Genomic DNA, 16,143 nt, shown 5'->3' with positions numbered 1-16,143 from the left:
TATACAATTGAGTCTTTAGGTTTTCAAAATAGTGCAAAGTACTCCTATCATTGTTATTTGACTCGAATTTATTACAAAGCAATTATTTTACTATTTTTGGTAAAAAAAAATAGAAATAAAAGACATTTCTCATTTCCATTTGAGCTTCTTATATCCATTTCTTGGATACTTACTATTCTCTCTCTCTCTCTCTCTTTTTTTTTTTTTTTTCTGTTATTATTTTTATATGTTCTTTTGCCTAAATTATTCTCTCAGGCTTTTGATCTGGCATGCTTTTCTTCTCTCTTTTTGCATCAACCAACTTTCAAAAGATCATTTTCCCTCTTTTTTTTTATTCCTTTTTCTTTCCTTCTTCTTCCTTTTCTCTTAACGTGTTTTCTTTTAATTGAATAAAAGAATCCTAATATGAGACGAAAAACGTTTTTCACTATTCTTTTCTTTATTTTTCCTTAATTGAATATAATTAAAGTACAAGAGTTATTTTTATTTATATTTATATCGTTTTACATGTTGAGATGCAAACCAATATGTTATCTTTTTTGTTTCACTTTTGTTGTATAAGTGTAGATTATGTGAAGTGATGCAGAAATTTATGTACGGAAAATTAGATGGAAGAGAAAGTGAATGTAGTATATTTATTGTTATTCTTTACCTTAAATGCAATTGACGCTGTAATGTAACGATTTTTTTTTTTAATTATTAGGCCTAACCCAAAATACATCTTTTAGACAACCCCATTTTAAAAAAATGCACAATGTTTTTTTTTTCGCGGCAATGGAGTATTGACCTTGAATGAATATTGGAAGTGCACTTCTCGATATCAAGCTTTGAACATGTCACACGTATGATTTCAAATAGAGGAAAAGAATTAGATTCCAAAGAGTATGTGCAATGCTAGTTGACAGCATTTGGTGGCGTAGAAGGCCTCTTGGGGAAGTCAAAAAGCTATATCATTGCGCTTCTTCCTCTAACCAAAGAAAAAGCAATGCCAATGACACAAAACAATACAATACTATGCAAACCATCTTTCAAACCTTTGTTTACACAACACACAACAAGGATCAAACTAAGATTTTTGGTGTCTTCTACCATTGGGTTTTGATAGAAATAAAAGCCTAACTCTAACCAAATCACTGAGACTTGTCTTTGTTCTTCAGTATGGAAAACACAACATCAAAGTCTGAGGTCCTAATAAAGCCAATTATCCTCAAAGCCGGTGTTCCTTTGGCTGTGTCTTTTGCTGGTTTCATCTATGCTTGGTTCGTGGCAAAGAAAAGCCTCTCTAAGACCTCTTCTTTGTCACCAAATGAAGCAAGTTCCTATGAAGAAAGTTGTCATAGTCATGGCCTCTCTTGTATGGAAGATGAAGGACATAGTACAACATTGGATGAAAGTGATGTTGCTGAAAGTTCGATGATCAATGACACCCCATGTTTAGAAGAAGAGATTAATGGCCTAAGAAGCAGGATTGAAGGTATGCATATGAAGGAGTTGGCTTTACGTTTGCAGTTTGATCGTTATTGTGACTTGAAAGAGCAAGAAACTGTGGTTGGGGAGATCAAAAACATGTTGTCACTTGAGACTGCTCGTGTTGGCTTCTTGGATAGGGAGATTTCGTCGATGGAGACGCAGAATAAGAGGTTGGAGAGTTTTGTTGCTCAATATCTCAGAGTTGTGGAACAGATTGAGCGTTGGAAATCTGAGAATAGAACGCTTAGGAGGAAGTTTCAGAAGCTAATGGAGAAATCAAAGGCACAAACTCGCCTCGCGAAGGAGCAGGCTTTGAAGATCAAACTGGAAGAAGAAGAAATCTTGAGAAGCCGTGATGCCTTGGAAACAAAAATTGATGTCGTTGGTAAACTTGAGGATAGAATGGAAGAGCTGCAGAGAGCTTTGGATCAATTGCAGGATGAGAAGAATGAACTTCTGAAGAAGCTCGACACAGCAGAAAAATCCTATGCTTCCAAGGTAAGCGATACAAACGTACAAAACTAATCATGTAGTGGTTGAAATCTACAAGGTTTCTCTGATCAAATAATATAAACAATAATAACACCAATAATAGCAGTAGTGCATATTTATGATTTTAATTTTGATCCCCTTTTAGTGTCAGGTTTAACCTGTTACTCAATCATACATTGGCAGGTCATTAAAGGGGTTGGACTATATAATGGTTTATTCCTATTGGTTGATAGTGTAAAATTCTTAATATTGACATTGTATCAAAATTAGATTGTTAGGTCACTATGAATTTAAAAGTTAATTATTTTCAATTACATAACAATCTATGATTAGACGACAATCTATGATTGTATTTCAACTAAATTCTTTCTTAAAGTGATTTACTAGCATCCAAATAGGTTACAATATAAGGCTTTTCATTTGTAGATTGAAGATGGAGATGTAAGTAGGGAAGAGTGCAAACAGCTTCTAGATGAATTGGAGCAAGTCAAGAAAGAACGAGCAGATGAAGCTAAAGAACTCATTTACTTGCGGTGGACAAATGCTTGTTTAAGGCATGGTCTAGTGAGGCACCATGAACAACAACAGAATCAGGATAAAAACCATTTAGAATTGGAATTTGGAAGAAATGATGTAGTTATCAATTATGATTCGGAGCATGAACTGCACAATTCCCTTTTGGAGCATCACAGTGATCCTTCCTTTGATGAGCATGCTAGTGGTCATGATCACAGTGACATTGCTTGTTCAAAAAGGACAAAGTTGCTTGAAAGGCTAAAGAGATGGGTTGATGGCAGTGAAAAACCTAGAGTTGGGCATTCTATTTCCAAAGGGGCAGAGGAACATCTAGTTCCTAGAAGGAAGTCATGCTCTAGTGCTTGATTCAAATTACTTAGTATTCTGTGTTATTGCTAGTTCTGAACAAGAAACTTCTGAGCTTGGCATAGAAGCAGTGACAGTGTGACATCAAATTTGTTGCTATACTAACTAGTTTCTTCCTTCTTCATGAGAACACAATCTTCTATAAAGATCAAGTTTAAAGGAACTTGTCTCCACTTACATAGAGATCAAGTTTAAAGGAACTTGTCTCCACTTACATTATTGTAAATAATTATTAAGCATAGTGTAAGCACCAACTGCATATTATATTCAGTTGAAGTATAATAAACATTTACTAATTGGGAGCTAAAAGAAATCTCTATAAGTAACTTGTGACATCCTTTGGTTTGACTTTGGCAATTTCAAATTTAAGAGGAGAATGTTTATCATTTAAGATGATTGAGTAGCGCATGTTGTTTTAGATGTTTCTAAACGTTGATTTATTTGCCCTTCTATGAAATGTTACTTTTGGTTTGACACCCTTGATATTCATAAATTATTTTGGATTTTGATTAATTTGTGTAGAGTAAAAATTGGAAAAAAAAAACCTCCTTACTATTTGAACCAATGGTCATTAGTCTTTTATAAAACATCACTGGGAGACCAAAATTTGTCTGAAAAAAGTGTTAACTATAGTTTGTGAGGATTATAGGTCAACAAAATATTTTGGTATGGAAGAGTGGAAATTGTTAAGATTCTTCTGGGACTATTATTCGTTTCTTATTAACTTGCTTATGGATATAGAATAGTTCAGGAAGTCCCTTCAAATGCACATTTAAGATGAATTATCCTGATCTCATTGTCATGATTTGTTCTTGTTAACCGATCCATCCAAACCTATAAATGATTGATTTATTTTTTAATGTTTTAATTTTCATGCATCAACTTTTAGGAAAAGAAAGAAAAAATATTTTTAAAGTTGTTTTTTATTTGAAATAGAAAGAAAATGAAAGGGGTTTGTTTCAAATAGAAAGAAAATGATGGGTAAGAAAAGAATAAATTGATTGAAACCTGCGAATCACAATTAAGATTTTTTTTTTTAATACATGGTAAAAATAATGCAATATATTCGTTGACTGTTTGAATGTTTCCTAGTAATTAGACGTGGAAGGAAGATGCTATTCTCACCTCACAATTGCTATTCACATCACCCAAGTGGGTTGCTTATAATAGAGCCCATTCAGGTAAGCCCATTTATGAAAATAAGGATGACATATGATCCATTTCAATATACAAATGACCAAAAAAATTATTTATTTTTAAGAAACTAAAAGCAATCCTATTTACAAAAAGTAAAAACATATTTATCTCTAAATAGTTTTATATGGTGTTAAGAAAAATAATATAGTAAAAATTTTATTTTTTTAGTTAATTTTTATTTAATATGTATAAAAATTGATAAAATTTATTTGTTCTCATCTACTCTTCTCTTCTACACATCGATCTAAACAAATTAGTGGAGACAACTTTTTCCACTTCTTTTAATCAATACAAATAACACGTATTTTCTAACCTTATTCCTCTTCTAATGTATGGTTATTGTTTCTACTGTTGCTTTCCTTTACTTGTATTGTTTTCTACCTGTGATCACGCTTCAATTCTTCAAACTGTTTGTATAGCATTGAAAGGAATTATTAATGCGAGTGTTTTACAAATAACATTCTCTCCATCATATTGCTACTCGCTTTGGAGAGGTGCAGAAATATTAGTCAGAGATTTGTCGAAGTTAGTCGCTGTGATGATCATTAAGCAATTGCAAATTAATACGAGAGCATAAAAATAAATTAAATATTGGCAACCGGTAAAAGTTGATGATGCCATTATTATTATTTTTTACCATGGTTAATAGGGAACTTGATATTGGTTTTATGATAAACTAAGAAACTGAACCGGGTTTGTGATAATGCATCGCTAAGTGAGCATTGCCACGAATAAAGTACACTAATCAAAAGAGATCATGATGCGGCAGACAGTGCCAAACCAAAAATTTCCCTAGCCTCGAATGCTACAAAAAGACATTCCTAAGTGAACATTGGTTATCACATTATCTTGTGCTTATTAAAAAATTATTAATATATTAAAAAAACTTAATTGTATTTTTCTCTTAAGGAACTTAATGGTACTCTTATTTTTTAGAGAAACTTAATTATATTTTTAGTTTCTTTATTATTGTCATTTTATAAATTACCGTTAACGAGCAGTGGCGTGCACCCAAATGATTGTGGCTTTGATTATGATTTTGATTTGTGATTTTGGGATTTATAATGTTTTTATCTACACGTGTCGTTTTTATTGTGCATATATGAATCTGTCCACACAGTTTTTTTTTTTTCCGGATTTTTTGTTATGCGAAAGTAAATTCATCTTTTCGCTTTGTACATTTTGGAAATTCTGCATCAGTAACTAAAAGAGGAATATCCGTGTGGGGAACAAAATGCTGCCACAGAATATTGATTAACTGGACTTAGGGGGACCCATTGCATAGCGATTGTATGCTTGCTAGAAAAGAGGAACAATTCATTCAAAAATATCCGGAGATTAGGAAAAGCTTGTCATTGGCTTTCTGGTCAAGTAAATAAGAGATATCTAATATAATGAAAAAACTCTTCTTATATGTGTTATAAACATATTATCATGTATATATAGTTGTTTGAACATTCAACTTCACTGGCCCATATTAACCACTATTACTAATTTTTTTTAAGACAGTTATTTTATATTTTTTATAACAATTTTTAATCATCTTTAATCTATGTGTTGACTTTTCATAGTATTGACTTTTTCACAACGATGGTTAAATTGTCTTACATTCTCAGATTTTACATTGGTTTTCTTGAAAATTATGCTAAAATGTATTTTTTTTGTTTTGAAAATGTAAAAAAATTGAAGATATAAGGATGGTTTATCAAAAAAATTATATTAGAAAATCTACTTTCTTAGATAATTTTTTGAGAACTGTAAAGTCTACTTCCCAATAATTTGATACATACAGCTGCCAAATAGGTAAATTTATCAACCAAAATGCTTTCATTTCAATTGCAATAGAAAATATGGAATGTTTAGAAGGTGCCTACACTTTTATTTAAAAAAACAAATTTATATTAATAGTGATAAAGTCTCACCTCTTAGTGACCAATTTTCTTTCAGCAATATGTGCATTGTGAATAGAAATTTGATCAACTTTATTTTCAGACAACTCATTAGGACTATGAATATCTTGCCAGCATTAGATAAATTTAATACCAAACACCATAGTATGGCAAATACTACTAAAAAAGAGTCAACATTTATATTACCATCAAGTTTGTTCCATCATACAACTGCATGGAAGATGAAACATATGGTTGTTGCAAGTTATTCAGAAATCTGTGTTCTAATAACATTGAAGCAGTTGGTCGCTCTGCTGGATTTCTTGTAAAGCAAAGTCTTAGGAAATCTTTACCCCCCTATTGACAATGTTTCTGGTATAGGAAGGATATCCTTCATAACCTTAAACATAGCTGTGACCTGCATAATTAGATGAGAATTCACCCCTAGTTAGAAAATGGATTGGACATGTATACATAACATCTATACTGAATCCACAAGCTACAACAAATGAAAAAATTGTATAAATATGCTTTAAGCCGGTTGTCAAACCAAACTTTAACAATATAAAAAGTTTATATACATTCCATTACACTAACCTCCATTAATTATTTAAAATATATTACACTGTGTATTGATTATGAGGTGGGGAGAGGCAGTTGAAATTGGAGGTGGTAGGAACTATATATGTCTTTGTTTTCTCTTCTTGGGTGTTACAATGACATTTATTTCCAATGGTGCTTGTAGGGTGCTGCACGAGGAAGAGAAACGTAATAAAATTCTATTGGAACTTTTAGAGAGGGAATAAATATAGTTGTTGATGGGATGGGTCTAGCATGGGACAATTCATGGTTATTTAATATTTGTATTATTTTCCTTCAAATATGTTGTAACTGTAGAATGTGTCCAAACATGTAGGTGTTGGTTGGGACAAGGAGTATATTTATTCCTTATTTTTTCCTTTTGGTCTGTAATTTTCATGAGTATTTCTTATGTCCATTCATTTAATATATATCAATATTTTTTGTCAAAAAAAATATTACACCGTGTACCTCTATAAAGATAGTTGTAGTAAATATTAAAAAAACATCGAATTTGTATGTAATCTCGAGAAACCATAGGGAGTTTCAATATAATTTACTCAACACAAGTTTGACAAAAAAAAATTGCACTAAGCATTTCAGAAGCTAAACATTTAAACCACAAATTAATAAAAAATGATTTAGGAAAGAAAAAATGATCATAATTGATACCTAAACAAAAGTAGTAACAACTCTGGCTTCACTAAAGAAATATGATTTTTCTTACAATTATGGCTTTTCCTTCTTTATCTACATAGTTTCCATCATTCTTTAGTAAAGTTAATATCAAAGTAAAAAACTGTTTTTATACCCCTCAAATGTTTGGATATAACAAACATATAAATAAGTTTTAAAGACTGAAAGAAGTTTTGGAACAGAAAAAACGCATAAAATGACTGGTTTGAAGTTTAAACAATTTTCAAGGGAAAAGCCATAGAAAATGTCACTAAACCCCTTCCCTTCCAACCAAGCAAGAAAAATTGTCTATAACATCTTTCAAAACAGGTATTTGCACCAAGAAAATAATGTTAAAGGATAATCAGGTTTGTCACTTCTCAAAATATCAGCAGTCTATCCAAAATAACTTGTGTAAAGAACATAATAGCAAGAAGAGTAACACCTAAAAAGGCATGTCCTCGTTGACACTTACTCATGCTAGGAAAAAACTACAATAGCACAATTCATAGTTTCACCACACAAAAAGAAAAAGAAAAACACCAGCAGAAAACCAAAGTTTAAACATTTCAACCAAGAGAACAATAAAACATCATCACATGCATTAAAAGAGAAAAATTTATCAATAAAAACAAAGAGAATTGAACAACAAAAATAAGATGCTTACACTTGTCGGCAAGTAGTATCCATGATCAATTGGAATCAAAACAACTTGGTCATTTTCCTCCTCTTTCACGATCAAAATATTCCCAACATGTCTATCTGCGTTTGCAAGTTGCATGCCCAGTAGTGAAATTTTATGCACTTCCTTCACTGGGAAATCCCCAGGGCCCATATCCTCGCAACTTCCATTATTCTCCATGAACATTTACAAGGATCCAATCTTAGTAGTCAAGTCCCCGGGATGGTTAAATCCTTTATGCAAGCACTTAACCAATTGGTTCCCCCGACAAAGCCCTTCTCATCACCAAATAATGATCGTAGGAAGAACTCGCATTGGAGTCAAAGATCCAGAATAGGACAGATATATGAAAATAAACTCTTGATCCAATGACAAGTGCAATGGGGTATAGTATCCATCTGGGGACAACAATAGCTCCCTTGGAACAGGGCTAAGAGTGGTGATACCATTACCAGCAAATGACATTTTCAATGTTGATTGAGGGAATGTAAAAAACAAAGAAAAGCTTGAGGCTTTGACCTAAGCCAGTACCCTAATTTCTACAAATTTTCAAAAGACAACCGTGGGATTTGTACAATTACAGTTTCCTAGGTGTGAGATGACACACAGACACCTACCAAAATGACCAAACATGCTCAAAAACGAAACTTTTAACAAAATATGCACAAAAAAGGAACAATTTTTCGATAGAAATAATGAGAAATTCCAGACCCAACGACTTTTAACATAAGTTTTTGATAATTGCCCCTCAAAGCCAAAACTCTTCACTTTCAAGGACTGTTTTTCAAAACCGTTTTTCAATTAGCAATTTCAATAATTTCAACACAACGACGGTTCTCCCAAAAATTATTTCAAAATTTTATTGTTATTTATAAAAAAAATATCACCGTATTTTTAACAATGATGATTTTGATAAAATTGTCGTTGAATCACCATTGATAAAGTTTAATTTTTTAGTAACTAGTCTTTTATCTGTGCACATGTCCGGACTTATACTCTTATTTAAATATTATCATGTACAAAATTTAATAACGATATTTATTTGTACCATAATAATGTTGACCTATGTTTAGAAAAAAAACAACATAAAGTAAAAATACAAACAAACCTGATATTAGTGTAGATTGTTGGATCGTGTTAATGTAGCAATGAAAGAGAGATTATATAAGAGAGATAAATGAGTTCATTCAATTTTTGGATATAATTATTGATAATTTAATAATAAAAAATATGATGATAGTATTATATACAATAATAAGAAGATATTTTAAATCAATTTACTTTAATGGAGGTGATATAATAACAGTTTTTTTTAGTAATGAACGGTGTAATGTGTTTGCGCATGATCCATGTGTCAGAATACTACTTGGGAGAATATTGGCTCATCACATTACTGATAGTGCAAGAATTATAATGGTCTAGGCGTCTAGCAATTCGATATATTTTAATTAGTAATTTTTCCACTATGATCATTGTATGTGCTGCTTGACTAAAAATAGAAATACAGTTTCATGGCTAAAATACTTTTCTCTTTGCACCTTATAAATAGAGTATATATAGCTATGCAAAAGTTGTCTCTATGACCATACATGCGGTATCAAAATTGGTCTCATAAATCACCACGATTTTTATGGTATTTGTTCCTTTCTGACACAAAACGTGCCTCCTGTGAGCCAATAAGTCGATGCCTGAGTGTATTCATGGTCTCCACGCGGGATGATGATAGGGTTATTTGCAAAGACTGGGACACTTCAATCATGAATGGCCAAAATTAACGTCATATATAATTCCTGTCGTTAGATCATCTTTATACGCCTTTGATGTTGATAGGAAATTAAACATGATAATAATCTGTTATCTCAAAGGAAAATAAGGAGGGTTAGAGCTGTCCATATGGGACATATTATTAATTATATATATAACTTTTTTATTATTAAATTACTTGACTGATGATTAATTTATATCAAAAAAATTTATTAATTATTTTTGGTGAAATCTCGTCTCCCAATTAATTAAGGAAACTAAGTTTAGTATTACTTTAACCAATGATTTATTGATATTTTAATATGATTTGAGATTATTATGAATATCTCAATTAATCTTCACATACTGTATCACAAAATTAAGTGTTTAATAATTATTTCTTGTAAATTAAAAAAATTCAGGCTTTTTGGTGTCTTGGCCATGCTGGTGGCGGGACCAAGGCTAGGCCGGGTCCAGAATAGTATTCCACATGGTAGATTCTTGCAGCCACTTTAACTTGCATTATCCCCCCACTTTATTCCATTTACAGTAGCTAGGTGTAGCCTTTATATTTATTTGATCGCGTATCTATGAGTTCATAAGATATGTTTCTTCCCCTAATTGTCCATGCAAAAATGATTGCTGAACAAACATGAGACACAGCTTCCATTTTTGGTATGCCTTTCTTCTTATCCTTGTCCTTGGCCGCCACATTTCTTCACTGAAGACTTGTCCAAACTGTGGCACTATCCAAGTTCCATACCCTTTGAGCACAGATTCAACTTGTGGTGATCAAAACTACAAGCTTCGTTGTGATCCCCACTCTCAAAGGCTTTTGTTCGACACCCTCAACGGAAGTTCCTATCTTGTTCTCAGAATCATGTCTTCAAACCAACGCATGGTGGTTCAGCCATCACCTTGGTTACCAGGTTCGTGTGTCACACAAGACATGCCAAGAAGCAATGGTATATGGTTAAATCAATCACTCCCTTTCAACATAACTTCATCCAACACAGTGTTCCTCTTTAACTGTTCCCCTCGCCTCTTGGTTTCTCCACTTAACTGTACTTCTTCTAGTATTTGCCATCGTTATTTGGAGAATTCAGGCCATGTTGACACAAAACTATCATTAGAGTGTGCAAGTGGTCTTCACCCTTGTTGCACTTTTCTAGCTGGAGGGATACCTTCAGCTTACAGGATCCGGCTTCATGATTCTGGTTGCAAAGCATTCAGAAGCATAATTCACTTGAACCAAGACAAGCCTCCGAATCAGTGGGAGGAAGGTCTTGAAATTCAATGGTCTCCTCCACCTGAACCAGTGTGCAAGAATCAAAGGGATTGCTCTGAAGACTCTAAGTGTTCCCCTACTAATAGAAATGGCCTATTTCGATGTCTTTGTAATGGGGGACACGTTTGGAACCCTTTTGAAGCAACCTGTGTGAGGTATGAGAGAAAATCCAAATGGAAAACCAGCTTGGTTGTCTCAATAGGGGTTGTTGTTACTTTTTTCTCCCTTGCTGTGGTTCTTACCATCATCAAAAAGTCCTGCAAACTCTCTAACTATAAAGAGAATCAGGCCAAGGACGAAAGAGAAGAGAAGCTGAAATCAAGTGCTATGGAGAAGCCTTGTAGGATGTTTCAACTGAAAGAGGTGAAGAAAGCAACAAACGGCTTTTCACACGAGAGGTTCTTGGGGAGTGGTGGATTTGGGGAAGTTTTCAAAGGTGAATTACAAGATGGAACATTGGTGGCTGTGAAAAAAGCTAGAGTGGGAAACCTGAAAAGCACCCAGCAAGTGCTTAATGAGGCCGCAATACTTTCTCAAGTGAATCACAAGAACCTAGTCAGGCTCTTGGGGTGTTGTGTGGAATCTGAGCTTCCACTTATGATCTATGAGTATATCTCAAATGGGACCCTCTATGACCATCTTCATGGTAGGTATTGTTCCAACTTTCTAGATTGGAAAACAAGGCTCAAAGTTGCTTTTCAAACTGCAGAAGCATTGGCTTACTTGCATTCTGCTGCACACACTCCAATCTACCATAGAGATGTTAAGTCAACAAACATACTATTGGATGATGAATTCAATGCAAAGGTCTCAGATTTTGGACTCTCAAGATTGGCTAGCCCTGGATTGAGTCACGTGTCAACATGTGCTCAGGGAACTTTAGGGTACTTGGATCCTGAATACTACCGCAACTACCAGTTAACAGATAAAAGTGATGTTTATAGTTATGGGGTTGTGTTGCTAGAACTTTTGACATCACAGAAAGCGATTGACTTCAATCGTGATCAAGATGATGTCAACCTAGCAATTCATGTGAACCAACATGCCAGCAATGGTACAATCATGGAAGTGATGGATCAAAGGCTTCTTATTTCCCTGGAGACTTTGGGGGATAAAATGTTCACAAGCATAAAACTCTTTTTGGAGCTTGCACTTGAATGTCTAAGGGAGAAGAAAGGTGAAAGGCCTAATATGAGGGATATTGTTCAACGCCTACTATGCATAATTAGGATTGTAGAACAAGAGTGAATTAATTAGTGTACACATGTAGCTTTTGTTTGATTATAAATGAAGTGTGTAATAGTTAGCTTATAGTTAGTATTTAATTAATGGTGCAAAACTTAAAAGCTGTATTGATATTGAAACTTGGTAGTGGCAATGGGATCTTTGATATAGATAGTGATTAGCCCACTGAGAAAGGAGGTAAAGTGATTCCAAAACTGGATTTATTGGGGTTGAGAAGAACTGGGTCGGAATCAGATGCTTTCAATCTGTCGAAAGTATGAACTGTTATCAAAAGTAGTATATGCAGTTGTTAGAATCTTTGAGAATGAATTTGTTTCTCGTCCAAAGTCATCTTCCTTTTACAAGTTAGGAAAGCATTTTCAATTAGACTTTGAAATGGAAATTCAATTTGGTTATACTAGGAAAGCATCATTAAAAGGTAATGATTTTTCTAATCCACAAAGGATTATATGCGATCTTTTTCCTAATATAGGGCCTCAAGTTGATAATCCACTCTTCCCCCCCTCCACTAATTATCCGCACTATAGAAACGTTATTTGCATATATTTTCAAATCAATAAAGAATGAACACACTACTTGCTAAGTACTTTCTTTCTTTTCCTTTTTATTTATTTATAAAGTACCTATACTACCTCCTTTTTCATATCTTTGTCTTTTTAATGTTAATAGATATAGATTAAGAGATATGTAATGGAAGTAAAATATTATTATATTTAAATCAAAGTATATTGTTTAATATACTTTGATCTTTAATGCCTACACCACCTTTTGATGAGATATTAAATAAGAGTTTATTTTTAAAAAATATTAATTAGATTTTAAAATTCTAAAACATCAATTGTTTTAGGATAAAAATAGTAACAAAAACATTTAATGATATGAAAAAGAAACTAGTATTTTCTAGTATATAACCAAAGACAAATCATTTATGTTGAGACATTTATGAAAACTTTTTGCAACTAAAATCAAAAGATTAATAAATTTAAAATTAAAACTTGCTACAATATTGTTAAGCACACACATCATATTTACTTTTAATTACAGATTAAAAAATTTCGTCCAATTAAAATATAAAACATCATTGAAAAAAATATATTTTCTCTCCATATATGATATTAAAACATCATATATACACGCACAACCACATACTTGAGTTTGTATTAAGTAACAAATAAATTATTAACATGTCACTAATATATTAGTAAATATAATCTCATTTAATAATTAATAATATATCATACAGCATAGCTTATGTTATAAAACTAGTTAAAGATAATTTATAATACGGAAAACTATATAAATGTCATACTTTAGTTATTATCATAGTTTGCTTTATTGAAAAAATAATTGTTAGTTTGATAATTATCTTCTTTTTTCTTTTGGTGGCGGGGCGGATTTGATAATTATCTTTAAAGCAAATAAGGAGGCATGTAAAAATTAAAATTACAACTTGCATGTAAATTAAGGAGGCATTTTATTTTATTTTTCTTTTAATAAGCCTATACGAATACATGAATTCAAAAAGATACTAGACAGTAGGATGGTAATTGGCAAGCATATTCCGTAGAAAGGGAACAATTTTGTTAGGATCATATATGTGAGGGTATAATCTTGACAAGCAACTTATACAAGGGACTCTTGCTGGTTGGGAAAAAATTAGAGAAAATCAAAGACCACTTTTAAGTGGGATAAGTCAAAAGCAATGTCATTAGTCCCTATAATGCTTTTGCATAATTCTCCTAAATTTTCCACTGCTTCCTCACAATGGGTAAGTAATTATGGCTACACCAAAAACCTCCTTAGCTAGTCTTGGTAACGTAATGGCAACACTAAATTCGCAGAAGCCAAGTAATTATGCAAACTCCACATTCTAGCTCCACGCGCAGCCACGGTATTCTTCATTCTATCCGTCAACAAGCAAACTCGCATAAGTTTTGCATTTTTTATGTGCACAATTTAGGTTCCCCTTCAATGTCTCATCTCTCATTAGATGAATCTATTGGTGCTCAAGAACTACTTGAGTAACCTTTTGTCAAGAAGCCTCTGAGATAATTACTCTTCTAAGAGTGTCTTTGTATTAATTTGGGTCCCCTTGCATGCCACTAACTTTAACCTAAATCATTAGAATTCTTTACTACCGTGCATAAAAAATATAAAAAATTAAAAGCTTTTTGAAAAGAAAACAAAAATTGTAGGTTAGTTATTAGTTAAGCATGACCATAAACTGATGTCGAGTATAAATAGAAAGACACCAAGTGGCAAAGATAAAAGCTATTTTTCTCTCGTACGTTCACGATCCTTTAAATGTGTATAAAAACATACATCACATCACTACAACATTTAGAAAAACAGACATCACGGTGCTCTTCCATTTTTCTTTTAATTTGTAGAAAATAAGTATGAACTTTTATAAAAAAAATACAAATTTATATAAAACAACTTTTTTTATATACTTTACAAATCCTCTTTCTCAAACTGGAATTTATTACTCCAACGTGCCTCTGGCATAATAGGCTATATTGAGTTTTTCATAAAGGACTTATTTAAAATTAATACAAAATGCTAACATGAACCCTTTAAAGCACTATTTAAAAAAAATAAAATGTTTAACAATATAATATTTATCATATTTAATATGCAAAAGAGTAATTAATTAAAGTCAGTTAACAAACTGTGTTGCTTTTAGGACAATCCTTAACAAAGGAAGTACTTGTTTACTTCCGTGAATCGTGTCGACACTTAAATGAGAACATAACTGTAACACAAAACTATAACAAGTAGGGAGATTGTGTAGGTAACATTATTCTTCTTTTTCCTTAGGGATTTTCATGATTGGTAAGGCCATTCCTTTTTCCGCCTTTCGTTTTGATTTCTTGTATTAAGGTTGTGATACATGATTCTTCAACAATGCTACTATTAAACGTTGTGATCTATGATTCTTCTTCAACATGCATGAATGCATGGTTGTTGGACATTTTAGTGTAATTGATCTCTTTATTATGTTAAAATAAGAGTGCACGCTTGTTTTAATGTAATAACGAGATGTTCGGTTTAGGCAAATTTTGGAAGTTACATGGAAGTTACTAAAACTTCCATCAACGGTTGAAAGTTACATAGAAGTTACTAAAACTTTCATCAACGACAATTTTTAAAAAAGAAATAACTTCCATCAACCGCCAAAAACCACCTTTTCTTTGATCATAAATAATCATTCTGGTTCAGAAAGCATAACGGTGTGACAAAACATACAAGACCAAAACAAAACTCTTGAATTATAATCTTCTGATTTTATCCGATTGAACAATTTTGGTTGAACCCCGAAATTTGATTCAATCTGAAAGTGTTATACACGACTTCAGATTTATCCAAGTATTATCTCGATTTTCAAATTTAACCAACAAAAGATTGAATCAAATCTTTCGAGATGACGAACGATAGTTCGAAGATGACAAGCAAGTTTGCGAAGTTGGACAAGTTTGAAGGACAGGATTTCAGAAGATGGCAGAAGAAGATGCACTTTCTCTTGACAACATTGAATGTGGTGTATGTGCTGAGTACACCGATGCCGATGTATATGGAAGACGAAACTCTGGATCAAACAAGGAAGCGTTTGAAATGGGAGAACGACGATTACATTTGTCGTGGACACATTCTGAACGGTATGTCTGACTCTCTCTTTGATATTTATCAAAATGTTGAGTCTGCTAAGGAATTATGGGACTCTCTTGAATCCAAGTATATGGCAGAAGATGCTTCAAGTAACAAATTCTTAGTTAGTAATTTCTTTAATTACAAAATGATTGATTCGAGGCCTGTTATGGAACAATATAATGAACTGCTGCGGATTTTGGGTCAGTTTACTCAACATGATTTGAAAATGGATGAATCCATTGCAGTTTCATCTATAATTGATAAACTGCCTTCTTCTTGGAAAGACTTCAAGCATACCTTGAAACATAAGAAGGAAGAGTTGACTCTGGTTCAACTCGGTAGTCATTTCA

General features: G+C 32.6%; 2 protein-coding genes across 2 annotated transcripts; both read left to right on the top strand.

Annotated features, from left to right (window-relative positions):
* The first annotated feature begins 856 nt into the window (after positions 1 to 856).
* LOC114407141 (protein CHUP1, chloroplastic-like) lies at positions 857 to 3,231 on the top strand. The gene is made up of 2 exons (XM_028370125.1): positions 857 to 1,968; positions 2,389 to 3,231. The coding sequence occupies exons 1-2, from the start codon at positions 1,159 to 1,161 to the stop codon at positions 2,842 to 2,844; spliced, it is 1,266 nt and encodes a 421-aa protein (XP_028225926.1). The 5' UTR covers positions 857 to 1,158; the 3' UTR covers positions 2,845 to 3,231.
* A 6,946-nt stretch (positions 3,232 to 10,177) lies between these two features.
* LOC114407140 (wall-associated receptor kinase-like 20) lies at positions 10,178 to 12,692 on the top strand. The gene has a single exon (XM_028370124.1). It carries the CDS (start codon positions 10,262 to 10,264, stop codon positions 12,143 to 12,145), a length of 1,884 nt encoding a protein of 627 aa, XP_028225925.1. The 5' UTR covers positions 10,178 to 10,261; the 3' UTR covers positions 12,146 to 12,692.
* Positions 12,693 to 16,143: the final 3,451 nt, after the last annotated feature.

Source organism: Glycine soja, chromosome 3 (assembly GCF_004193775.1).
Source record: "Glycine soja cultivar W05 chromosome 3, ASM419377v2, whole genome shotgun sequence".
NCBI classification, from domain to species: domain Eukaryota; kingdom Viridiplantae; phylum Streptophyta; class Magnoliopsida; order Fabales; family Fabaceae; genus Glycine; species Glycine soja.
The sequence above is the reverse complement of the archived record's forward strand: the minus strand, read 5'-3'. Positions and strand labels throughout refer to the sequence as shown.